The following is a 27,195-nucleotide window of genomic DNA, read 5'->3' as shown; positions in this document are numbered from 1 at the left end:
GATCAAATTCCCACCGCTAAGATGACAGTAACTAAAACAATATAAATAAAATTACACTAAGTAAAAAACTATGTGAGATGAGCTCACTTCACAACTTCTGCAACATCAACCTCGATGGTGGGGCTGGATGGTCCGGTGCGCGCAGTGCTGGGACTGCGGACACCGCCCGCCTCCGGAACGAAGGCGCAGGCCCCGCGCGCGCCGGGCAGACACTCGGAGGACACTGGGGGTCCCCCAAGCAACACCCCCAAGTCTTCACTCCTCGAGAGGCTCCTGCCTTGGCCAACGGTTTCTAAATAGCTGGATGTTCCCCCCCGCCCCGCCACCAAAAGAAGTTGTTTAATAAGTAGCCACTATTTGAATGAACAAAAGGCAGAAACACACAACGCTAGTCGGCTAGGGGAGAGCACGTTTATTCGAGGCGGCGGGCCCAGCTCAGGGGAGAAACACGGTCACTGTGAAGCCACGTCTGTGACTTCCAATCTGAGAGTACACCTTGGTTGAGTAAGAAAAGCTAAGCTTCGGGTTTACCTATCTGACACTCTAAGTCAGAGATAACTTTAAATCGAGAGGAACACGCCATGTGGGGGAAGGGTCCCCAGGGGCTGGGAGATGAGGGAGGAGACCCAGGGGTGCCCACCGGGTCTGAGCGACAGGAGAGAGCAACTGCTGTCCAGGTGTCTTCGGAGCTGCCTCCGGGACAGTTCAAACATGTCACATCCCTGCCCCGGGAACCAGGACAGCCCAGTGAGGCCACCCTGGGTCCTGCCTCGGTGATACTGAGCAAAGCCACGAGTGTCGCGGTGAAGGTCAATTCTAAATGCACAACCAAATTTCTCTGAATGTGAGAATGCTAAAAGTTAAAATCCTAACACGTGGAAACAGGAGCAGCTCTGGACACTCCTGTTTCCACGTGTTACGATTGCTCACTTCACCTCACATACACCAGGGGCTGCCAAGCACCAAGCTCTCAGTGCTCGTCCCTTCTACTGAGTGATTCCCAAGGATGATGGCCACTCCTCCTCGCCGTGCCATCCCCCGCCCCTCCCCCCAGGAGCTGGAGACAGCACGGAGGGAGGGACCGTCACCCTCTGGCCATCCAGGTTCCGCCAGCCGGATGGGGGCTGAGGGAGCACTGAGGGGCCCGAGGGCTGGACCGACGGGTCAGGGGAAGCCAGGGAGGCCCCAGAACCAGGAAAGGGGCTCGGATCGGCCTCCGTGATGAGGCGGTGGCCCTCCCTGCACGCGCAACCCTGACGGAGGCACCCCGCGTTTGGTCCAAAACCCGGCCCTTCCGCTGCAGCATGGCCTCTTCCTCGTAAACCCCAACACTCTCTAGTGAACTGTGCCATTTAACAAAGGAGAATTTAACGGGACTGGCTTTCCTCGCACAGAACGTGGACTCCGGCCCCGGAAGCGCGCGGCTCCTAGCGGGAATGTCGCCGTGGCCCCCGAGGGGCGCTCCAGCTCGAGGGACGCCGGCCCCACCGCCCCACGTGCAGGCATCTCAGCGACGTCTCCTGTTCTGAGGGAAAAAGGTGTACTTGGCGGGGTCAAACTCCTCCCAGATGCGCTCAAACTCCTCCCGGAAGAGCCGCACGTACTCCTCGTCCTCCGTGATGAGCACGTTCTCCCGGTTGTTCTGAATGGCCTGGGTGGTCCAGTTCAGCGAGCCAGTGATCAGCACCTTCCCGTCCACGATCGCGAACTTGTGGTGCATGTAGCCCAGGTCCTGGTCGTGCCGGACCTGGATCCCTGCAAGGAGTGAGACGCCACTGCTGCCTGTCGCCCCAGTGAGCCCCCGGCTGGGCGCTCCACCTCACCACCCCCACGCTGGAGCCCTTCGCTCCCTCCCCCCAGCCCCCACCACCCATCGCTAGGGTTCAGGCTCCTTCTGCAGCACGCATGTGTTCACGTGACTGATCGTGCTTGTGTCCGGGTTCGCGGGCACCACCGCGTCCGGATGGTGACAGCGGCTGAGTCAGGCAGGGGCCCGCCCCACCAGCCCCAGGAGGAGGCGTGGAGGACACAGAGGCATCGGGACGGGGAGGACGACAGAGCCGAGGGCCGGGTGGCGGCAGGGACGCGTGACTCAGTTCCTCTGGAAACATGCCCTGCTCCCAGCCCCTGATCCGGGGCAGGCTCCCCACCCCCTCCAGGGCATACGACCCGCATCATCCTTCAGTTACTGGTTCCAGGACGATCCAGTGGCGACTGGTGCAAAACCCATCTGCTCGGGTTCACTTGCCCCTAAGGTCTCACTCAGGCCCAGAAGCAGATCCCCCTGCAGTCAGCACCTTGTAAGGGGTACAAGCCTGGCGGGGGGAACAGTGCAGGAGACACCAGGCCCTGGACCTGAAGCCGCGGCTTTGGCCCTGTGACCACCGCGCTCACACAGCCTCTCTGCCTGTTGTAGCTCACGGAGCCCTAGGTGCGCCCGGCAGCCCCTCCTCGTGACTCCCACCTTCGACCCCAGGATCGCCTGCCACTCCTCACACTACAGCATGGGCCCTCATGCATGTCACGCCGCGGGGCAGATGTCTCGCCCTCTGCACAGCCGTACCTGTCCTACGACATCTCCTGACCCTTCCGGGCACCTCCAGGACTCCTGCTCCAGTCAGCCTCCCACTGGGGCTGTGCTGTTCAGCACTGTGTCCCCAGAGGCCAGAACCGGTCCAGGCAAACACAGACTCGCAGAGAGACCGGTTCAACAGTGAGTGACAAATGACGGCCTGGATGCCCTCAGAGGACTATCAAGGTTTAGACGGAGTCTGGTCGCGGGGCCCTTTAAGGTTCTTCCCAAACCCGAGGTTCTACGGTTCTCTAAAAACCTAAACAAAATAAAACCGCTATGCCGAAACATTGCCAAGTTTCCCCATCAAAAGAACCAACAGATCAGGACAACACGTAGCTACCAGGAAGAGCAGAAGTCAACGGTCCTCAACGTTTACACTAGGTTTCCAACCCTGCCCACACGGAAGCAGACGGAAAAGCAGCAAAAGACTGAAGCGTGTTCCCATCAGGAGAGCGGGCAAGAGGCCCGTGCAAGCTGGGCTGAGAGCAGCCAGGACAGTTCTTAAAGGCCCCACGCGTCTTTCGGCCACAGCGGCCACCAGAATTGACAGGTCAAACAGATGCTGATGCAGGAATGTCCCTCCTGGGTGCCTCAGTGATGGAGAGAAGGGCACGAGGTTCAGACTCCGAACAGCTCACACAGGACACAACGTCACACTGAGGCAGGAGGAGGAAACAGAATTCACAGGTAAGGCAGGCTGTGAATTTAGAACGTCTTCAAAATTATTCATACATCCGGGTTCACCTGTCCCCACCCCAGTGAGACAGGCAGGCCGGCCAAAGACCTGACTTCCCTGACATTTTGCAGCTGGAGAAACAAATTAACTGCCACCAACTAAACATTTCAGCTCCACGTTGTAGTGTATTTTTAAAATTCATTTCAGGGCTTCCCTGGTGGCACAGTGGATAAGAATCTGCCTGCCAATGCAGGGGACGCGGGTTCGAGCTGGTCCGGGAAGATCCCACATGCCGCGGAGCAACTAAGCCCGTGCACCACAACTACTGAGCCTGCGCTCTAGAGCCCACGAGCCACAACTACTGAAACCTGCGCGCCTAGAGCCCGTGCTCCGCAACGAGAAGCCACCGCAATGAGAAGCCCGCACACCGCAACGAAGAGTAGCCCCCGCTCACCGCAGCCAGAGAAAAGCCCACTCGCAGCAACGAAGACCCAACGCACCCAAAAAATAAAATAAAATAAAATAATAAAATAAATAAATTTAAAAAAATTCATTTCAGAAGCTCCAAAATGAAATTCACTAACAAACTGAAGGGGAAAGGCCTTTTCCTCCCTTTGGTCCTTAAGCGGACGCAGCCTCTCTGCGCACCTGCGCCCTGACCAGCTTCTGCTGGCCGACCTGCTTCCAGCCTCGGTCCCTCCCGGGGCTGTCGCCCAGGTTTCGGGCTCAGACGCTCTGCACAGAAGCTCCTCGGGAGGCCCTGGAGTTTCCCCAGACCTTGCAAGGCCGCCAGGGGACGCGAACGGGTCTCCCCGGTCCTCAGGCCCCCTCCCCAAACACCCCCACCATCCGGGTTCTGCCTCCCGCCTCCCCCGGCCCCGCGCCCGGCCTACCTGCCTTGCGGAGCAACCCGATCTGTGAGCCATTGAGGGCCATGTAGTCGCAGTCGGTGACCACGCGGACGCGCACCCCGCGCTGGTGCAGCAGCTGCACTGCGCGGCCCAGCTGCGGGCTGGAGAAGGCGAACAGGCAGAGCTCGAGGCTGGCGCGGGCTGCCAGCAGGGCGCGCAGCAGGCGGCTCAGCGAGCTCTCGCCATGGGGCAGGCTGCACGGGCAGCCGGAGGGCGCGGCACCCGGGACCCGCAGCAGGGCCTCGGTGCACGTCACCTGAGACGGGAAGAACAGCACCTCGCGCCGCGGCCGCCGCTGCCGCCCGGCCCACAGCCAGCGTAGCACGGCGGGCAGCGCCTCCAGGGCCAGCGCGAGGCCCGCGGCGATAGCAGCCACCACCTGCCAGCGTAACGGCTGCATTTCGCCCGCGGCGGCTGAGGCCCCGCCTGCCACGTGCGCCCGCCGCCCACTGCGGCTGCGCGCCCGCCTGCAGCCCACCTGCGCCTGCGCACTCAGCGCCCGCCGCCCACTGCGCCTGTGCGGCCGCCGTCCACGGGCCACGTGCGCCCTCCGCCCCGGGGCACTTGCTCCGGCGCACTCGGCGCCCATTGCCCACTGCGCCTGCGCACCCGCCTGCCGCCTACGTGCGCCCGCCCACACTGCGCCTGCGCGCCCGACGCCCAGAGAACCCAGGAGACAAGCAGAGAAGACCCATAGTGACCAAAACTGGAACAACTTGAACAGCATGAATAATGCAGAATTGGATTATAACCCAAGTATAAATATACACTATTTCTATAGTGAAGTAAATGAGTAAAGAAATGAGAGATGGGGGGTTGGGGGGGTGGTGTGACGAATTGGGCGATTGGGATTGACATGTTTACACTGATGTGTATAAAATTGATGACTAACAAGAACCTGCTGTATAAAAATAAAATTCAAAGAAAAGAGAAAACCAAGTCCCAAGATAAAATTGATATAGCCAGATCATAACAATCAACTCACCTTCTAGAGTTTCATCTTTACCATGTTTTTAATGTTACATTTTATTGTTTTCTTTTAATTTTCCCTTTAATAATGAACTTTTATTGGTATTAATAAATGTATTTAGATTTTTTTCAAGTTTCAAAAAAAAAATGAAAGAAATGAGAGAGAAGATACAATCTGCTGTACAGAGGAATTCCAAGTAATATTTAAATGCAGACGCTCCCTCCCAAAGGAGCTGCAACGAAATCTGCCCCTTTGAGGGTGAGCCCAGCTGAGCGACTGCCACCGGGAAAGAGGAAAGAAAACTCTGCCCGCAGAGAGCTGGCCAACACCGCCCTGAGCAGGTGACGCTGACATCACCCGCGCTGAGAGGGTGTGATGAGAGGCCCCTCGCTTTGTGATCTCCGTGCCCGAAGCCCGTAGCCCCAGTTCAGTCCTGAGGTAAAACCCATCAGAAGCCGAGGTTGGAGGACATGCTGTCACTTTCCACAGGACTCCTGGCCAGTACTGTTCACGTCTGCCAAGGTCACGAAAGAAAGGACCAGCTGGGACATTGTCACAGACCACAGCAGACTGGGGAGACCTGACAACTACATGCATTGTGTCCTGGGACAGAAAGCTGACATTACTGACAAAACTGGTGAAATCCAAATAAAGTCTGGAGTTTAATTAATAGTAATGTACCAATGTCAGTTTCTTCACGTTGGCAAATGAATTACAGTAACGGAAGATACTAACGGATGAGGGAAACCGGGTGAGGGGTATATGGAACTCTCTGTGCTATCTTTGAAACTTTTTGGTAAATCTAAAATTATTCTGAATTAAAAGTTTATTTAAAACGTTAAACACACACCTTCCATATGGTCCAGCTGTCCCACTGCTAGGTATGACCAAAGAGAAATGAAAGCATATCCCACACAAAGACTTGTACGCAAATGTTCAGAGCAGGTTTATTTGTAATAACTCAAATCTAGAAACAACATAAATGTCCGTCAACAGATAAACTTTTGCATATTAATGCAACAGGATAATATTTAGCAATAAAAGGAAATAAATTATTGATATATACTACAACATGGATGGATTTTAATTATGCTGAGTGAAAAAAGCCAGAAAAAAAGAGTACAGACTTACGATTCTATTTATATAAAATTCTAGGAAATGCAAACTATAGTGACAGAAAGCAGATCTCTGGTTGCCTAGAGGTGAGGGAAGGGCAGGAGGGATTAGAAAGAGACATGTGGTAGATATGTTTATTATCTTGGTGGTGGTGATGGTTTCACGGGCATATTCATATGTAAAACTTGTCAAATTACGTGGCTTAAATAAGTATAATTCCTTATATGTCAATTATACTTCAATAAAACTTTTTTAATAGAGTTCCTGAGTTTAATTCTGGCTCCCCTACTTCCTAACTGCAGGACCTCAGGCAAGTGGCTTCATCTCTTTGAGCCTCACTTTCTTCATTTGAAATGATAATACAGAATGAGAAGAGGGTCTTCCTGTGATGGCAGTATAAAGAGGTGCTCAATTCCCCCTTGCAAAGAACAAACATAAATTGATAATCCCCTGGCAGTCCAGTGGTTAGGACTCCGAGCTCTCAGTGCGGAGGGCCCGGGTTCGATCCCTGGTCAGGGAACTAAGATCCCACAAGCCTCGCAGTGCAGCAAAGAACAAAAAACAAAAAACCCCCATAAAACTGGGGAGAATGCTCAAGAACAACAACTTCAGGGCACTGGAAGTACCGCAAAGGCAGACAACAAAATGAGAAGTGTTAGCTTTTAAAACCAGGTGGCGCTTAGGACAGGAGCCGGAGGAGTCTGTGGCCTTGCGGACTGAGGCGCCCATCCCTTCAAAACCCACCCCTCAGCCTTGGCTGGAAGAAGTAGTAGTCTTACCAATGTGGGATTGGCTGCAAGAACCTACAGTTTTGCTGGCCAAAAATGGTGGATTCAGTTGTGAATGAATGATCAAAACACGCAGCCTTACCAGCCCAAGCTTGCAGTCCAAGTTAGGGCAAGCAGCAGGTCAGTCAAAAATGTGACAGACATCCTGGAAGTGAGAAAACCATAAAAGGGCTGAGTTATGTTCTCCACACATCCCTGGCTAACTGGGGAGCAACGTATGAGTGGGAGAGACCCAGGAGAGCATGGGGAAAAGTGAAAGCCAAGGGGGGCTTGAAAGCATTCCCCAACCCAGATTGATCAGCAGAGGGTATGAGGCCTACAGGCTCAAAGTATTTGGGTTAAACCAAAATCACTGCTGACTACCACATTAGAAAGACTCAGGGGTGACCCCTACGAATAAATAAAAATAATTTTTAAAAAAGAGCAGACACACCAGTGGCTGCACAGTGCAGGGGAAGAGATGCTGAAGTTTAAGTCCAGGTAAGTTTCCAAAGGACAACAACCTCAGAAAAATGAAGTCCAGAGTTGCTACACTCTATTATCAAAAATGTCCAGTTGTCAACCAAAGCTTACTAGACATGCAAAGAAACAGGAGGTTATTTTCAACAAAAAATACTAACCTTTCCAATCTATTCTAATCTTTATCATTTCCTTCCTTCTGCTAGCTTTGGGTTTAGTTTGTTGTTTTCTAGTTCCTTAAGTTGTAAAGTTAGGTTATTGATCTCAGATCTTTCTTTCTGTTTAATATAAGCATTTGTAGCTGCAAATTTCCCCCTCAGCACTGCTTTCACTGCATCCCATAAATTTTGTTATGTTGTGTTTTCATTTTCATTTGTTCTAATTTCCCTTGTAATTTCTTCTTGATCCATTGGGTGTTTAAAAGTGTATTGTTGGACTTCCCTGGTGGTGCAGTGGTTAAGAACACGCCTGCCAATGCAGTGGACACGGGTTCGAGCCCCGGTCCGGGAAGATCCCACATGCCACGGAGCAACTAAGCCCGTGAGCCACGGCTACCGAGCCTGCGCTCTAGAGCCCGCGAGCCACAACTACTGAGCCCGCATGCCTAGAACCCGTGCTCCACAACAAGAGAAGCCGCCGCAATGAGAAGCCCCCGCCTGCCGCAACTAGAGAAAGCCTGCGCACGGCAACGAAGACCCAACGCAGCCAAAAATAATAAATAAATAAAATAAATTTTAAAAAAAAGTGTATTGTTTACAAAGCAACCAACGAGAGATTAATCTCCAAAATACACAAACAGCTTATGTAGCTCTATGTCAAAAAAACAAAAAACCCAATCAAAAAATGGGCAGAAGATCTAAACAGACATTTCTCCAAAGAAGACATACAGATGGCCAAAAACCACATGAAAAGATGCTCAACATCAGTAATTATCAGAAAAATGCAAAACAAAACTACAATGAGGTACCACCACACCGGTCAGAATGGCCATCATCAAAAGGTCTACAAACAATAAATGCTGGAGAGGGTGTGGAGAAAAAGGAATCCTCCTACACTCCTGGTGGGAATGTAAATTGGTACAGCCACTATGGAGAACAGTATGGAGGTTCCTTAAAAAACTAAAATGGAATCACCATATAATCCTGCAATCCCACTCCTGGGCATATATCCTGAGAAAACCATAATCTGAAAAGATACATGCACCCCAATGTTCATTGCAGCACTATTTACAATAGCCAGGACATGGAAACAACCTAAACGTCCATCCACAGAGGAATGGATAAAGAAGATGTGGTATATATACACAATGGAATATTTATCAGCCATAAAAAAATAACGAAATAATGCCATGTGCAGCAACATGGATGGACCTAGAGATTATCATACTACTCAAAGTAAGTCAGAAAGAGAAAGACAAATACCATAGGATATCACTTATATGTGGAATCTAAAATATGACACAAATGAACGTATCTACGAAACAGAAACAAACTTATGGTTACCAAAGGGGAAACGTGAGGGGAGGGATAAATCAGGAGCTTGGGATGAACACACACACACTACCGTATATAAGATAGGTAACCAACAAGAACCTACTGCATAGCACAGGGAGCTCTACTCAATATTCTGTGATAACCTATATGGGAAAATCTGAAAAAGAATGAATATATTATCCATGTACAAGAATCACTGGGCTGTACACCTGACACTGACACAACATTGTATATCAACTATACTAAAAAAAAATGTGTTTAATTTACACAGTTTTGTAACTTTTCCAGTTTTATGTTATTGATTTCGAACATCATCTTGTGGTCAGAGAAGATACTTTGTATGATATCTGTATGTTAAGATCTATTGAGATTTAATTTGTGGTCTAACCTATGGTCTATCCTGGAAAATGTCCCAAGTGCACTTGAGAAGACTGTGTATGCTGCTGCTGTTGTGTGGAGCGCTCTGTAAATGTCTGTTAGATATAGTTGGTTTATTGTGGTGTTCAGGTGTTTCCTTATTTATCTTCTGTTTTTTTAATCCATTATTGTGAGTGGGGTAGAACTATTATTGTAGAACTATTTCTCCCTTCAATTCTCTCAGTTTCTGTTTCATATACTTTGATGGTTGGTCATTAGTTACGTAAGTGTTTATAATTGTTATATCTTCTTGCTGTACTTTATTATACAGAAGCCTTTTGTTAATATATAATGTCCTTTGTCTCTTGTAAACGTTTTTGACTTAAAGCCTATGTTTCTGTATGCCCTATAGCTTTTTGGTTCCTCATTTCTTGCATTCCTGTCTCCTTTTCTTTCTTTCTTTTTTTTTTTTTGCAGTGAGTTGTTTAGACTCCTTCTTAATTTCCTCTTCTGTATATTCTGTAGCCATTTTCCTTTCGGTTACCATAGGGATTCCATTTAACATCCTAAAGTTATAACATTCTAATTTGAATTTATAGCAGCTTAACTTCAATAACAAAAATCCTCCTCCTTTACAGCTCTGTCCCATCCTTTTGGTTGTTACATCTTTTTTTTTTTTAATTTATTTTATTTTATTGGTTGATTGGCTGCATTGGGTCTTCATTGCTGCGCACAGGCTTTCTCTAGTTGTGGTGAGCGGGGGCTACTCTTCGTTGCGGTGCACGGGCTTCTCATTGCGGTGGCCTCTCTTGTTGCCGGAGCACGGGCTCTAGAGCGCAGCCTCAGTAGTTGCGGCGCACGGGCTTAGTTGCTCCGTGGCATGTGGGATCTTCCCGGACCAGGGCTCGAACCCATGTCCCCTGCCTTGGCAGGCAGACTCTTAACCACTGCGCCACCAGGGAAGCCCGGTTGTTACATCTTTATACGTCATGTGCCACAAAACATAAACTAATAATTCTTCTAAATGTATTCCTAAACTGTGTAGAAAACACAATTTGGAGTTACAAACCAAAGTTACAGTAACACAAGCTTTCACATTAATATTTTTTTCTTTAAAGGTATGTTTCTTGGTTATAGAAAACAAAAAGTATGGTTACAAACCATTGTTATAGTAATTCTAGTTTTTATAATTGCCCATGTATTTATCTTTATTGAGATCTCTGTTTCTCCATAGGGCTTTGAGGTACTATCCAGTGTCCCTTCTTGTCATCCTATAGGACTCCCCTGAGCATTTCTTGCAGGACAGGTCTAATGATAACAAACCTCTCAGCTTTTATCTGGTAATGTCTTGATTTTTCCCTCACTTTTGAAGGACAGATTTGCTGGATAGAGGATTCTCGGTTGACTTTTCTGTTTGAGACTTTTAATATATCAACCCCGTTGTCTTCTGGCCTCCAAAATGTCCGATGAGAATTCTGCAGATATTCTTACTGAGGATTCACTTCTCTCTTGCTGTTTTCAAGATTTGCTCTTTGTCTTTTGGAAGTTTTTTTTTAAATTGTTTTATGAATTTTATTTTATTTTTTTATACAGTAGGTTCTTATTAGTTATCTATTTTTTACATATTAGTGTAGATATGTCAATCTCAATCTCCCAGTTCATCCCACCACCACCAACCCCCCCACCACTTTCCCCTGCTGGTGTCCGTACGTTTGTTCTCTACATCTGTGTCTCTATTTCTGCCCTGCAAACCAGTTCATCTGTATCATTTTTCTAGGTTCCACGAATATGCGTTAATATACGATATTTGTTCTTCTCTGACTTACTTCACTCTGAATGACAGTCTCTAGATCCATCCACATCTCTACAAATGAACCAATTTCGTTCCTTTTTACGGCTGAGTAATATTCCATTGTATATATGCACCACATCTTCTTTATCCATTTGTCTGTCGATGGGCATTTAGCTTGCTTCCATGACCTGGCTATTGTAAATAGTGCTGCAGTGAATACTGGGGTGCATGTGTCTTTTTGAATTCTGGTTTTCTCTGGGTATATGCCCAGTAGTGGGATTGCTGGGTCATATGGTAATTCTATTTTTAGTTTTTTAAGGCACCTCCATACTGTTCTCCACAGTGGCTGTATCAATTTACATTCCCACCAACAGTGCAAGAGGGTTCCCTTTTCTCCACACCCTCTCCAGCATTTGTTGTTTGTAGATTTTCTGATGATGCCCATTCTAACTGGTGTGAGGTGATACGTCATTGTAGTTTTGATTTGCATTTCTCTAATAACTAGTGATGTTGAGCAGCTTTTCATGTCCTTCTTGGCCATCTGTATGTCTTCTTTGGAGAAATGTCTATTTAGGTCTTCTGCCCATTTTTTGACTGGGTTTTTTTTTAATATTGAGCTGCATGAGCTGTTTATACATTTTGGAGATTAATCTTTTGTCCGTTGATTCGTTTGCAAATATTTTCTCCCATTCTGAGGGTTGCCTTTTCGTCTTGATTGTAGTTTCCTTTGCTTTGCAAAAGCTTTTACGTTTCATTAGGTCCCATTTGTTTATTTTTGTTTTTATTTCCATTACTCTAGGAGGTGGATCAAAAAAGATCTTGCTGTGTTTTATGTCAAAGAGTGTTCTTCCTATGTTTTCCTCTAAGAGTTTTATAGTGTCCAATCTTAAATTTAGGTCTCTAATCCATTTTGAGTTTATTTTTGTGTATGGTGTTAGGGAGTGTTCTAATTTCATTCTTTTACATGTAGCTCTCCAGTTTTCCCAGCACCACTTATTGAAGAGGCTGTCTTTTCTCCACTGTATACATCCTTGCCTCCTTTGTCATAGATTAGTTGACCATAGGTGCGTGGGTTTATATATGGGCTTTCTATCCTGTTCCATTGATCTATATTTGTTTTTGTGCCAGCACCATACTGTCTTTATTACTGTAGCTTTGTAGTATAGTCTGAAGTCAGGGAGTCTGATTCCTCCAGCTCCATTTTTTCCCCTCAAGACTGCTTTGGCTATTCAGGGTCTTTTGTGTCTCCATACAAATTTTAAGACTTTTTGTTCTAGTTCTGTAAAAAATGCCACTGGTAATTTGATAGGGATTGCACTGAATCTGTAGATTGCTTTGGGTAGTATACTCATTTTCACAATATTGATTCAATCCAAGAACATGGTATATCTCTCCATCTGTTTGTGTCACCTTTGATTTCTTTCATCAGTGTCTTATAGTTTTCTGCATACAGGTCTTTTGTCTCCTTAGGTAGGTTTATTCCTAGGTATTTTATTCTGTTTGTTGCAATGGTGAATGGGATTGTTTCCTTAATTTCTCTTTCTGATCTTTTGTTGTTAGTATATAGTAATGCAAGATATTTCTGTGCATTAATTTTGTAGACTGCAACTTCACCAGATTCATTGATTGGCTCTAGCAGTTTTCTGGTGGCATTTTTAGGATTCTCTATGTATAGTATCATGTCATCTGCAAACAGTGACAGTTTTACTTCTTTTCCAATTTGTATTTCTTTTTCTTCTCTGATTGCTGTGGCTAGGACTTCCAAAACTCTGTTGAATAATAGTGGCGAGAGTGGACATCCTTGTCTTGTTCCTGATCTTAGAGGAAATGCTTTCAGTTTTTCACCACTGAGAATGATGTTTGCTGTGGGTTTGTCGTATATGGCCTTTATTATGTTGAGGTACGTCCCCTCTATGCCCACTTTCTGGAGAGTTTTTATCATAAACGGGTGTTGAATTTTGTCAAAAGCTTTCTCTGCATCTATTGAGATGATCATATGGTTTTTATTCTTCAATTTGTTAATATGGTGTATCACACTGATTGATTTGCATACACTGAAGAATCCTTGCATCCCTGGGATAAACCCCACTTGATCATAGTGTATGTTCCTTTTAATGTGTTGTTGGATTCTGTTTGCTAGTATTTTGTTGAGGATTTCTGCATCTATATTCATCTGTGATATTGGTCTGTAATTTTCTTTTTTTGTAGTATCTTTGCCTGGTTTTGGTATCAGGGTGATGGTGGCCTCATAGAATGAGTTTGGGAGTGTTCCTTCCTCTGCAATTTTTTGGAAGAGTTTGAGAAGGATGGGTGTTAGCTCTTCTCTAAATGTTTGATAGAATTCACCTGTGAAGCCTTCTGGTCCTGGACTTTTGTTTGTTGGAAGATTTTTTTTTTTTTTAATTTATTGGCTGTGTTGGGTCTTCGCGTCTGTGCGAAGGCTTTCTCTAGTTGCGGCAAGCGGGGGCCACTCTTCATCGCGGTGCGCGGGCCTCTCACTATCGCGGCCTCTCTTGTTGCGGAGCACAGGCTCCAAACGCGCAGGCTCAGTAGTTGTGGCTCAAGGGCTTAGTTGCTCCGCGGCATGTGGGATCTTCCCAGACCACAGCTCGAACCCATGTCCCCTGCATCGGCAGGCAGATTCTCAACCACTGCGCCACCAGGGAAGCCCCTGTTGGAAGATTTGATTCAATTTCATTCTCAAAGAACCAGCTTTTAGTTTTACTGATCTTTGCTATTGTTTTCCTTGTTTCTATTTCATTTATTTCTGCTCTGATCTTTATGATTTCTTTCCGTCTACTAACTTTGGGTTTTGTTTGTTCTTCTTTCTCTAGTTTCTTTAGGTGTACGGTTAGACTGTTTATTTGAGATTTTTCTTGTTTCTTGAGGTAGGCTTGTATTGCTATAAACTTCCCTCTTAGAACAGCTTTTGCTGCATCCCATAGGTTTTGGATCGTCGTGTTTTCATTGTAATTTGTCTCTAGGTATTTTCTGATTTCCTCTTTGATTTCTTCAGTGATCTCTTGGTTATTTAGTAATGTACTGTTTAGCCTCCATGTGTTTTGTGTTTTTTATGGTTTTTTTCCCCTGTAATTTTTTTTAATTAATTAATTTATTTATTTTTGGCTGCATTGGGTCTTTGTTGCTGCACGTGGGCTTTCTCTAGTTGTGGGGAGCGGGGGCTACTCTTTGCTGTGGTGCGCAGGCTTCTCATTGCAGTGGCTTCCCTTGTTGTGGAGCACAGGCTCTAGGCATACGGGCTTCAGTAGTCGTGGCACGCGGGCTCAGCAGGTGTGGCTTGCGGGCTCTAGAGTAAAAGCTCAGCAGTTGTGGTGCACAGGCTTAGTTGCTCTGCGGCATGTGGGATCTTCCCAGACCACAGCTCAAACCAGTGTCCCCTGCATTGGCAGGCGGATTCTTAACCACTGCACCACCAGGGAAGCCCCCTGTAATTGATTTCTAATCTCATAGTGTTGTGGTCGGAAAAGATGCTTGATATGATTTCAATTTTCTTAAGTTTACTGAGGCTTGATTTGTGACCCAAGATGTGATCTATCCTGGAGAATGTTCCATGTACATATGAGAAGAAAGTGTAAACTGCTCTTTTTGGATGGAATGTCCTATAAATATCAATTAAATCTATCTGGTCTATTGGTCATTTAAAGCCTGTGTTTCCTTATTAATTTTCTGTCTGGATGATCTGTCCATTGGTGTAAGTGAGGTGTTAAAGTCCCCCACTATTATTGTGTTACTGTCGATTTCCTCTTTTATAGCTGTTAGCAGTTGCCTTATGTATTGACGTGCTCCTATGTTGGGTGCATTCATATTTATAATTGTTATATCTTCTTCTTGGATTGATCCCTTGATCATTATGTAGTGTCTTTCCTTGTCTCTTGTAACATTCTTTATTTTAAAGTCTATTTTTTCTGATATGAGTGCTGCTACACAGCTTTCTTTTGATTTCCATTTGCATGGAATATCTTTTTCCATCCCCTCACTTTCAGTCTGTATGTGTCCCTAGGTCTGAAGTGGGTCTCTTGCAGACAGCATATATATGGGTCTTGTTTTTGTATCCATTCAGTGAGCCTCTGTCTTTTGGTTGGAGCATTTAATCCATTCACGTTCAAGGTAATTATTGATATGTATGTTCCTATTACCATTTTCTTAATTGTTATGGGTTTGTTTTCGTAGGTCCTTTTCTTCTCTTGCGTTTCCCACTTAGAGAAGTTCCTTTAGCATTTGTTGTAGAGGTGGTTTGGTGGTGCTGAATTCTCTTAGCTTTTGCTTGTCTGTAAAGCTTTTGATTTCCCCATCAAATCTGAATGAGATCCCTGCCGGGTAGAGTAATCTTGGTTGTAGGTTCTTCCCTTTCATCACTTTAAATATATCATGCCACTCCCCTCTGGCTTGTAGAGTTTCTGCTGAGAAATCAGCTGTTAACCTTATGGGAGTTCCCTTATATGTTTTATTTGTCATTTTTTCCCTTGTTGCTTTCAATAATTTTTGTCTTTAATTTTTGTCAGTTTGATTACTATGTGTCTCAGCATGTTTCTCCTTGGGTTTATCCTGCCTGGGACTCTGCGCTTCCTGGACTTGGGTAGCTGTTTCCTTTCCCATGTTAGGGAAGTTTTCGACTATAATCTCCTCAAATATTTTCTCAGGTCCTTTCTCTCTCTCTTCTCCTTCTGGGACCCCTATAATGCGAATATTGTTGCGTTTAATGTTGTCCCAGAGGTCTCTTAGGGTGTCTTCATTTCTTTCCATTCTTTTTCTTTATTCTGTTCCACGGCAGTGAATTCCATCATTGTGTCTTCCAGGTCACTTATCTGCTCCTCTGCCTTAGTTATTCTGCTATTGATTCCTTCTAGTGTATTTTTCATTTCAGTTATTGTATTGTTCATCTGTTTGTTTTTTAATTCTTCTTGGTCTTTGTTAAAGATTTCTTGCATCTTCTCGATCTTTGCCTCCATTCTTTTTCCAAGGTCCTGGATCATCTTCACTATCATTATTCTGAATTCTTTTTCTGGAAGGTTGCCTATCTCTTCACTTAGTTGTTTTTCTGGTGTTTTATCTTGTTCCTTCATCTCGTACCAAGTCCTCTGCCTTTTCATTTTGTCTTTCTGTGAATGCGGTTTTCCTTCCACAGGCTGCAGAATTGTAGTTCTTCTTGCTTCTGCTGTCTGCCCTCTGTCTTTTCAAAGTTTGACTGCATGTCTTGTGATCTTTTGGAGTTCATCTTACTTGGAATTTGTTTAGCTTCCTGTACAGGCCATTCTTCATTTTATTGTGCTTTGCAGATACTGTGTTGCTTTTTTTTTTTTTTTTTTTTACAGACTGAAGGTTTGTGGCAACCCTGCATCAAGCAAGTCTACTGGCACCATCATTCCAACAGCATTTGCTCACTTTATGTCTCTGTCACATTTTGGTGTTTCTTGCAATATTTCAAACTTTTTCATTATTATCATATTTCAATTGGTGATCTGTGATCAGTGATATTTGATGTTACCACTACAGCTCAGTGAAGGCTCGATGATGGTTAGGATTTTTTTGACAGTATTTTTAAATTAAAGTATGTACTTTTTTTTTTTTTTTTTTTTAAGTTTTTGGCCACATGGCATGTGGGATCTTAGTTCCCTGACCAGGGGTCGAACCCACGCACCCTGCATTGGAAGCATGGAGTCTTAACCACCGGACCACCAGGGATGTCCCTGTACTTTTTTTTTTTTTAGCCAATGCTATTGCACACTTAATAGACCACAGTATAGGGACTTCCCTGGTGGCACAGTGGTTGGGAATCTGCCTGCCATTGCAGGGGACACGGGTTCGAGCCCTGGTCCGGGAGGATCCCACAAGCTGCGGAGCAACTAAGCCTGTGCGCCACAACTACTGAGCCTGTGCTCTAGAGCCTGCGAGCCACAGCTGCTGAGCCCACGTGCCACAAATGCTGAGGCCTGCGCGCCTGGAGCCCTTGCTCCACAAGTGAAGCCACCGCAAGGAGAGGCCCACGCACCACAATGAAGAGTAGCTCCCCGCTCGCTGCAACTACAGAAAGCCTGCACACAGCAACAAAGACTCAGCGCAGCCAAAAAATAAATAACAAGATTAATTAATTTTTTTTAAAAAAACACAGTATAGTGTGAACATAACTTCCACATGCAATGGGAAACCAAAAATTCGTGTGGACTCACTTAATTGCAATATTTGCTTTATTGCAGTGGTCTGGAACCAAACTCACAATCTCTAAGGTATGCCTATATGTTTATATTCATGTGTCTCACGAAATTTGGAAAATTTTCAGCCATTATTTATTCGCATATTCTGCCTTTCTTCTTCTCAGGCTCCCACGATGCATATGTTGGTCCTTTCAATGGTGTCCCGTGGATCTCTTAGGCTCTGTTCCTTAGCCTCAATAATTTCCACTGTCCTATGTTTAAGTTCACTGATTCATTCTTCTGCCTGCTCAAATTGTCTTTAAAGCCTTCTAAGTCAATTTTTCACTTCAGTTACTGCAGTTTTCGGCTCCAGAATATTTTTTGATTCTTTTTTTGGTTTTGTCTTTGAAATTTCTATTTTGTTCACACATCATTTTCTTGACTTTCTCCACATCTTCCTTTAGTTCTCTGAGCATCTTTAACAGTTGTTTTAAAGTCTTTGGCTAATATGTCTGCCACTAAGTCTTTTTCATGGACAGATTCTGAATTCTTTTTTTCCTTTCAACAGACCTTCCTGTTTCTTTGTATGCCTTGTGATTTTGTTGTTGTTGTTTTTGCTGAACATTGGGCATTTAAATCTAATAATGGCATAACTCTGGAAATCAGATTCTCCCCCTTCCCCAGGGTTTACTGGTTTGTTTTTGTTTTTTTTTTTAACATCTTTATTGAGGTTTGTTATTTTTTACTGTTGTAGGCTCTTTGCCAGGGATCAGCTGGAGGTGTAAACTTCAGTTTTTCTCAGGTCTTTCCTGAGCCCTTCCCTGGATGTGCACAGTCACTGTTAAATTTTCTCACACATGCAATTGTTTTTGAGTGCCCTACTCTTTAATGTCTGGCTCCTGAGAGGTGGAAGGCAAAAATGAAGCAGGGAGAGGCTGCCACCCAGAGGGGGAGGCGCAGCGACAGTGGCTGCCCCCTCTTCGTGTGCACTCTAATCAGAAGCAGCCAGCAGCAATCAGGCACAGAGCCCTGATGTTCAGAGGACAGGATCCTTTTTACCCACCCTCGTTCCTGCAAGCTGCTCCAAGAACACGTGTACGGCCCTGCCACGGGGCTGGGGGTGGGAGATAGGAAGCTGCAACTGTACTACGAGCTAAAACTGACTGAAAATTAACCACAGTTTACTAAGTCTTCCCCTGGAAATTGTAAGCCTTCAGTAAAGTACAGAGTTCCAAAATAGTTATATCACTGGTGTTACTTTAACCATATTATTTTCTATGACTGATCCCAAGAAAATCTGAGGTATCAAACCAATAAAACCATGTAGTCAACAGTTTATAAAAATATATCTTTATTATTTCAATGTTCTTGCATGATACAGATACCTAGTCATATAAACATGGTCTTCCTGTTAAATATAAATTAAACACAAAAAACTATAAACAAATCAGCAAAATTACCGGAAAATCCTTCCAAACCATGAATCCTTATTAAAAATGTACACAGGGACGATGAACCTGTCTTAAACTACCATACTCTGAAACTTAACTGCAGCCAAATGTAAACGTTTAAAGAAGCAATAGAGGGCAAAGTGATACGGAATAAAACTATGATGGGTTTCTCAACTCCACATACAGTGAGCCAGGCCAGTCAAACGACTCCATCTGACATTTCAGCAAAGTATCCTCTTTGTGTAAAAAAGATCAGGGTTTGTCCTCAAGCTACAGGGTAATTTCAAAGCAACCACAGGAGAGCATGGCCAGAAGACTTGGTCGTCAGATAACTTCAGAACACGAATTCCAGGTGATTCAAAGATGAGGAAAACATCCACTCCACCCCAAAAGGCATTCCCAGAGCCCTAACTTAAAACCAGATTACTAACAATAACTACGGATCAGAACACAACCTGAAAATTCACAAAACTCACATATGCATGCACTACCTGGAAAACCCTTGCTGAACTTCAGAATAGAAAGGTTCAACCTCAAGAGAGGGTATGACATTGCGGCTAAGATACCCAAGGCGGAGCTGGCCTGACATGTTTCCCTGTAAATTTTGAGATTTATGCCCTCCATGAGAGGCACGAGATGCACACCTTCCTCACGCTCTTCTCTCCCAGGGGTGCGCGAATGCAGGGGACTAACTGTCACAAGTCTCCCACTGCCCTCCTTCAGGGCTGGAGCAATTCAAATAGCTTGTGGGATGGTGCCAAGAACAAGACCAGGCCCACATCCCACACAGAGGGCAAAGTTCAGCCCCAACGTTTTCCATTCCTTACTAGGAAACAGCTTCGCGCCAGCAGTTCGGAAACGGGAGGACAGCCTGAGAACGCCATCAGAGACCTGTGTCTGAGCCCACGGCCAGGGCGGCCGTCACCACGTCCCCGGCTACCCAGACGCAGAGCCCCAGCACGGGGTCAACTGCGAGGTTCCGAGGCCATGGGGCTGCGGACCGTGGACATGAGGTGTGACTTGTAGGTCTTGCTCAGGCCTGTCATCCAAAACTTGAGCAGCTTGACATTGTCCTCCTCAGACGCTCCGAGGATACTCAGGAGCTTCTGTGTGTCCTCTTTGGGCCGACTATCCACCTTGGTGAATTTAAAGAGGACCTTCACTTTGCTGTAGAAAACCAAAACCAAACACTCAGCGACCGCAGAACCGTCAGCAGAGTTCTGGTCCTGGGGCCTGAACGGCTTCAAGACCAGCAACGGCTCGACAGGCAGAGCGGGAAGTGAAACAGGAGAGACAGCACAGCAGAGTGGCAGCTCGCGCCTGCACCCAGGGTCTCCCATTTCCCCACCAGTGCTAACGCCGGTGCAGCCAAACAGGGAGATTAAAAAGACAAATGTTCCTCCCGTTCATAAAAGGGACAGGTGGCTCCTAAGCTCCATTGTACTGTCTGAAATCAGAACAATGTTTGACTAATTAAATTTGACAGAAAATTACTAAGAAGGCGGGAGGAAATACAGTAACTTGCTTAATAAGGAGGGAATATCTGCTACCCGACCTTCCAATTCTTAAGGTAACTGAGCATCAAAAATAAGTGCTTCCCTTGGAGAGCACAGAGCAGCTTGGGGCTCAGGGGTGCGGGCTCACCTGCTCAAGGTCACCCAGCCAGTTCAGCAAGTGGTGGAGCCCTGCACCTCTCCTCCGCAGCCCCTCCCGCAGTGGCCACGGCCTCACCTCTGTCTCTGGAAACGGCTCCTGCTTCTCCTGCTGCCGGCAGCCCAGCCCTCCCCTGAAAGCACAGACTCTAAGGGCCGAGGCGGCGCCTGCTTACTTCATCCACTCCTCCTTGAGGCAGACGAGGCACTGGTCGACCACGTCCACCGACAGATTCTGGTTGGTCAAAGCCGCTTCCACTTTACTCAGGATGGTGGGGCCGGCTGGGGACAAGCGGGGCACAGCTGGGGGGTCAGCACGGGGAGGGCAGGGGCGGCCTCAGCCCTCCCCCCAGCCCGCTCGCCGGGGAGAGAGCAGCCCCGCTCAGCGGCACCCACCTCGGTCTGCGGCTACAGCACTCCCACTGGTCACCACGAACTCGTGCTTGCCGAGGGCCTGCTCGTCCTCGCTCCCGGCCGGGTGCAGGCTGGAGCGAGCGGCCGGGTGCACTTCCACCACCACAGCAAACTCTGCGGCGACACAACACACGCTGCCCGTCAAGTGCTCTTCACCCCGGGACCAAGCCCCTCATTTTGTGCCTCCCAATCGTCTCAGATCATCTGGGGAAAACTCCAGCCTCCTGAGCTGAACACTCTGGCACTTAAAATCTTTCGTAGCTTGTGAATAGAGTTAAGGGTTCACTTTTGACTCACTTAAGCTAATAATGCACTGTATAATATTACTACAAATTACTGCGTATACCTCCATTGGTCTAATACTAAACAGCCCTGGGAGAGTGGTCCCGCTACAACGTAACCCATTTTGCAGACGGGGAAACAGACTCAGAGAAGCTAAGTGACTTGCACAAGGTCACACGGCTAGTGGTGGTAACAATATCAAGCCCATCTCTGAGACTAGAGCCTGTGTTCTCAACGCTGCCTCTTGGACTCACGGCCCAGCCTGGTTGCTGAGAGAGTGACAGCTCTGTGACCAACCTTCCCACCGCGCTCACGGATGTGCCTGGAGGAGGCCTAGACGTGCCAGATGCAGGGACGTGCACCCACAAAGGGATGTGCTGACTCCTGACCCCCCGAAACCAAGCATGAGGTATGCCGATCAGCTCCCTGGCTCTCTGTCTAGAGCAGTAAGCTCGCCAGTCCTCAGGGCGGAGGGGAGCAGAGCAAGGGCCACCGAGCTGAAGAGCACCAGGGACGGACTTAAGGCAGATAAAAACAGGAGAACAGGAAGAGGAAGGAAGACCACGAGGCGGGGGGCTCAGTCCAGCGGGCCTCCTGAACCCCCCTCAGGGCCCCAGGACTGGGACCCGTGAGCTGCCCAGCCCCACCCTCACCCGTCTTCAAGACAGACACTAGAAGCCAATGTCATGGGGAAAGCTGGTCCTGCAACGTGGGTCTTCCCGCATGAGGCCCGCAGGCATCGCCCTCAAACCCGCAGCTGAGGTCCAGTCACGTGGTTTCACTTCTGAGCCCGGCTCAGCCCAGACCAACGCGGCACACACCTGAGGCCAGCACGTGGGGAGGGATCTGCACGTGGGGGCCGAGCCCCAGGAAGTTGCAGCGGTAGGCCTCCTCGTACTGGCTGCTGTAAGGGATGATGCGCACACAGCCCACGGGCAGCATGGTCTGAAGGACAGAACCACCCAGAATTGAGCGCTGCCCCGCCCGAGTCCCTCACCCACACCCCACGAGCCCCCTGCAGCTCGGTTCAGAGCCCTCTCCTCCCAGAAGGCGTCGCCCACCTGGCCCCTCTCATCCCGGCCCGCTCTGCAGGGTTAACTCATCCATCATTCTCCGACTTCTCAGATCTTTGTCTCTTCCCTCACCCGCCAAAGGGATTCTAAGCTGTCTGAGAGAGCGTTTCATCTTGTGCCTTCACGGGCCAAGGCAGAGGGCTGGCACGCACACACGCTCAGAGCCGGACCTGGGCCTTGGCACCCCCTACACCTGTGGGACGGAGACAGCACGCCACACGTGCACTCCGGCCGGCCCATCCATCAGGCTCTGTGCGGAGGACCACGTGGGGACCCAGGCCCGCCTCTGTGGCACAGGTGGCTTCTCAAAGGGACGCGGGGCTTGGGGAAGGGCGGATGGGAGAGCGGTCAGTCTACCAGGACAGCACAGACTCCTTGCTCGAAATCAAAGCCAAAAATGACTACCTTTTTTTTTCTTTCATTTTTTTTTTTTGGCCGCGCTGCGCAGCCTGTGGGATCTTAGTTCCCTGACCAGGGATAGAACTTGGGCCCTCAACAGTGAAAGCACAGATGAATACCATTTTTAACACTGGAGAAAAACACAGATCTTAGATTCAGGCATGAACGTCTGCAACGAGTCTCTGACACATCTTAACAGATTTTTTAAAAACCCACTAGGCCAATACCGTCCTGCCACAAAACACAAAGGAAAGAAGATCCTCTCACCCGAAGAACTTCAAAGGCTGAATGGACAAGGTCTGCGTCTCTACTTTTCCAGATCACCTGGTTCCCCATGAGGACGTGCCAGGCCAGTGTCCGGAAAGATGGGGCACCCAGGACCTGAAAAACACGGTGCACTGCTTTCTGTCCAGAGGAAGTTATTTGTGTGTTCGCCTAGAAACTTTCTCTGTAGAGTGAAGGAAGACGGGCAGGAGAAAGGAAGTCACCTATCTTCTCGGGGAGGCTGGGTGACTTGCCCGAAACCAGGAGGAGGGATGGCCCTGTACTCACACCTGAAGGTCCGACCCCAGAGCTCTTGTATACTTCAAGATCTTTTACCCAATTCTATTTTTAAAGACTTGAAGCAAAGTATTAGCTCTTTGCAACGTGTACCTTCTCTCTCTACACCCTTAACTTTGGCCTAACCACTCGAAAGAGAGCCAGGGTTGTGAGTCTTCAGCACCGAGGAAGAGCTCGGTCTCGATGCCGGCAGCCCAGGGCCACCCTGCTGAGCGGATCCACGTCCGGAGCCCCAGCCTCAAACCATGTCCTCTGGGGTTGTGAGTCTCTCAATCTAGGGGTTGTGACTTCCTCATCTGTCCTGTTCTTATCCTGCTTTAATCAACTCTAATTAACTCCACGGCACTGACATTCTAGAAGAGCTCAGCCTGTTGTCTTAGGGCTTGTGAACATGGCCAGAAAAAGAGAGGAGGCTGTAACACTGCCTTTCAGCAAAGCCCACCAGCCCCCAGGGACTCCCCCTCCGGTGGAACTCAAGATCCCCTCCCACTGCAATCCATTAGCTGTAACCCACTGTAATCAACAGGACTGCAGCCAAATCAAGGACGATCTGAATGAATGGTTTTCACCCCAAAGCCCCACAGAACACCTGCTGGTAAATCAGGCTTTACTTCATTTTCCAAAATAGAAATAACTGTTTTCTGATAGAATTCATGCTCAATGTAAAAGTAAACAGAGAGAGAGTCTAAGGAAGGACAGCTTGCTCTGTGATCTAGCGGTCACCCCCCCTGCCCTCCCGTGCGGTGAGACCCGTGGCGTCGGCGAGCACCCCCGACGGTCACACCCGCCCCCCGCAGGGCAGGCTCCTGCCCCTAGCGAACGACGGGCCATCGCGCGGATGCGATTCCCAGGGTCGTACGTTCAGCTTGTTTCCAATTCTTTGTAAGGAAGGCCACTGTTTTCAATTTGCAAAGCATCTATGCTGTGCGCAAACCAACAATGCTGTTCAATTCCTTTAGAAGGTTCCAGAATGACAAGATTACAGAAATATGAGAAGCCAACCGTTGGGCCTTTCTTTAGAGAAACCCCCTCCATCCTCACCGAGCCTGGGGCTAAGACACCCCAGATGCCCCCTGTCATCTTCAGCCACCCACCAAGAAGGTTCTTGGTCACCCCTGAACACAACAGACCCAAAGGACAAGGTGTGCTGGATGGAGATGAGCCGGAAGGAGAGGACGGGGCTTTGTCCTGAGTTTCTGATCCGGGCTCTACCCCTCTACCACCTACCTGCCTCATGTGCCGAAGGGATTTAAAGACAGAGAGCTTTCGGGGCTGCCAGTTTCCACAGTCTGAGAGCAAGGACGAATCCGCGGGGCACTTGGTCAGCTCCCGCCCCTCGGCCCCCTCGGGCAAGACAGGGGCTTTCTCCTCCTCTCCAGCCTCAGAGTCGCCCCAGCTTTCTGACTCCTCTTCCAAGTCTGCAAGACAGACAACACATCCAGTTACGAAACGTGCGGCCCCGGAGTCCTTCGCTCTCTGCACGCAAGTCTTTGCACACGACCACTTCAGCTCAAGGCACCCCGTGGTTAAACCGGCCACAAGGCTACTGATTTCTGGTTCGGACCAGCTGTCTACACTACCTGCCGCCACTGGAGCCCTGGGGTGGGCCGGGGCGTTCAGTCTGCTATGTTGTGTCCACTGCCGGTGGGAAAAGTCAAGTCAACGGTAAGGACGGTACAGCGTGTGGGCGCTACCCTGAAGACGTCCACACATTCTGTCCTTTAATCCTCTCGCCTGCCCTGGGTCAGTACCGTTCTCCCCGTCTTACAGAAAGGAATACCTGCTACCTCAATTCATCGTCACGACAACCCCAGGCCTGCAGCACCCTCACTGCACGGCTCGAGGGAAGGGGCCTTGCCGTGCACACAGCACACACACACGTCCTGGAGCCCGGAGCGGAAGGCATGTCTGTACAGCTGCAGCGTGTGCTCTGAAGCCCTATGCTCACCGTGCGACCAAAATGCCGTCCAAGCCGTGACAGTGAGCACTGCATGCCTGCACTCCTCTCTCCCGACACACGCGGCTCTCCGTGCAAATAAATCTCACCAGCAGACTGCCCTCGCCACCTTCACTAACCTAGAAACGTGTGATCGCTACGATAAATGGTTCCGGGCCGACCGTACCGTGAGGGCGCGAAAGTGGACCGCGCTTCTGTCTCCTCTGAGCGAGCCCTGCCCTGGATGAACCAGCCCGCCCTCCCCTTCGCAGGGAAGCCTGCTCAGATGCAAGTCACCCGACGACAGGAACAAGCCTGAAACAGCTCCAGCTTGTTAAAGTCAATCATTTGCAAAAAGCAGCACGTTGTAACAGAGGACACACAAGAGGCATCATGAGCCTCGTTCACCCCGCCCCACATTTGAGATCCTGGACCTATGTCACTGAAAATCCAATCATCTCCAAGAGAAAAGCAGACTCCCAGACTCCCCTGGGCAGTTACTTAGAACACCCAGATGTGGAGATCTGATGGCAAACCTGGGGAGGGAGGCCCGGTTACCAGGAGGCTTGGGAACCACCACCCTGATGAAAACCTCGGGTCCAACTGAACGAAGCACAACATTTTACTGTTGAAGAGCAGAGAGCAGGTCGCCATCCAGACAGGCCGAGTAAGTGCTTCTTGTACAATAGCGACACAAAAGCCTCACTCAACCCACCTCTCCAGAGCGACAGCCCCGGGGGTGGTCTTTCCCAACCTGCCCGGACAGACGCTTACACGTGACTGTCAAGGAAGATGAGGCAGGAAATCTCAATAAAACCACGAAGAGCAAAGGGCCAGCTTTTGTGGACGCTGCTTCTGGGGTCCCCTCTGTCAGCTCTCTCTGCTGGGATGGAGGAGAGGGGAGCTGAGCACGGAACGACCCCAGGCCACCGCCGGCAGAGGCTCCCAGCACGAGCACCTCCCAGCTCACCCGCAAGCTGCTCCATCTGGACCAAGGTGTCCTCAGTGGGCGCGCCTTCCAGGAGCTTCTCAGTCAGCCGGCTGCCGCACGCCTTCAGGAGCCTGGGAACAAAGTGCCACCTATGCAGTGTTCTCGCCAAAAGGAAAACCAGACCCGAAGCCAATCAACCCTCTTGAGCTAACAACCGGTTAACAGAAAACATGGGCATAAAAGAACGAGCTGAGTACCACCACGAGGATTCGACCAGCCAGAGGGGTTCCTACAGGACGCACAGCCCAGGCCTCCAACCGAAGGCAGGGAGGCTGGGGCCAGAGGCGCACGAGGCGCTGCTCTAGACTCAGAGGCCTGGCACGACCTGCGCCCTGTGTGGTGGTGCACTGGTCCCAATGCCAGGGTCAACTCTGAGGCAAAGCAGGAAAAGTGAACGTGGACTGGGCTGCATGATACTAAGCGATGAGTCCATTTTGTTGGATGTGATAATGGGTTTACGGTTGAAGTGACACAACTAAGATTTGCTTTAAAAAACATTCCAGAAAAAGAAAAAGTGAAGGACAGATGAAAAAGCAGTAAAATGTCGCTAACTGCTAAAGTAGGAGGGTGTGAAGTTCGCTGTAGTATTATACTTTGGGTCTGTCTGAAAATTTCCCAAATTAAAATAATTTCTAAAAGACAAGAGGAACTGTATGTCGGGTGGGGGAGACAAATATTTTTCTCTTTAGTTTGCAGGTTCTCAGGAGCTGCACTCAAGGAGTTACACGTGAGGAGCGTCACCCACACCAGGACCTGATTTAGGTGGTGCTGCACAGGAATGAGAATCTGGGGCGTCTTTGGAAGGAACGTATCCTGCAGTGGGAGGAACAGAAACAATCTGTGGCCGGAGGACAGACTGTGGTGGTTCCTAAGTGTGTCCACAAATCTGTCGATACTCCTCCCTTCCAAAGGCGGAGACCGGTCCTCCCCTCCCACCTAGGCTGAGCTACTTCTAACAAGAGCAGGTGCAGGCAGGGCCTGTGTGCGCTGAGGCTGGGTCGCGAGAGCCAGCAGAGCCCACCTCACTCTCCCCGCATCACCCGCACGACCACGGCGAGGAGCAGAGGCCTCCCGCCCACGGCCAGACCAACCTGCCGGCCCCGAGGGAGCCCAGCCTTCAGACGACAGCAGCTCCGCCTGAGAACCA

General features: G+C 48.5%; 2 protein-coding genes across 10 annotated transcripts in view; both read right to left on the bottom strand.

Annotated features, from left to right (window-relative positions):
- FLCN (folliculin) overlaps positions 1-27,195 on the bottom strand; it is a 58,632-nt gene that overhangs the window by 22,833 nt on the left and 8,604 nt on the right. For 8 of the 9 annotated variants that reach the window (XM_036838197.1, XM_036838199.1, XM_036838195.1 and 5 more), the window contains 7 exons: positions 26,028-26,119; positions 24,349-24,539; positions 22,828-22,941; positions 21,910-22,033; positions 20,789-20,920; positions 20,569-20,674; positions 18,619-19,907 (listed from right to left, as the gene is read on the bottom strand). In XM_036838197.1, coding sequence (XP_036694092.1) covers positions 19,706-19,907; positions 20,569-20,674; positions 20,789-20,920; positions 21,910-22,033; positions 22,828-22,941; positions 24,349-24,539; positions 26,028-26,119 — 961 coding nt within the window. In that variant the 3' untranslated portion in view covers positions 18,619-19,705. Of the gene's footprint in view, positions 1-18,618; positions 19,908-20,568; positions 20,675-20,788; positions 20,921-21,909; positions 22,034-22,827; positions 22,942-24,348; positions 24,540-26,027; positions 26,120-27,195 lie in introns of those variants that run through there. The other variant, XM_036838200.1, reaches the window with a different exon arrangement.
- PLD6 (phospholipase D family member 6) lies at positions 398-5,552 on the bottom strand. The gene is made up of 2 exons (XM_036838203.1): positions 4,145-5,552; positions 398-1,755 (listed from the first exon to the last, which is right to left on the bottom strand). The coding sequence occupies exons 1-2, from the start codon at positions 4,887-4,889 to the stop codon at positions 1,508-1,510; spliced, it is 993 nt and encodes a 330-aa protein (XP_036694098.1). The 5' UTR covers positions 4,890-5,552; the 3' UTR covers positions 398-1,507.

Source organism: Balaenoptera musculus, chromosome 20 (genome assembly GCF_009873245.2).
Source record: "Balaenoptera musculus isolate JJ_BM4_2016_0621 chromosome 20, mBalMus1.pri.v3, whole genome shotgun sequence".
In the NCBI taxonomy this organism is placed as follows: domain Eukaryota; kingdom Metazoa; phylum Chordata; class Mammalia; order Artiodactyla; family Balaenopteridae; genus Balaenoptera; species Balaenoptera musculus.
The sequence above is the reverse complement of the archived record's forward strand: the minus strand, read 5'-3'. Positions and strand labels throughout refer to the sequence as shown.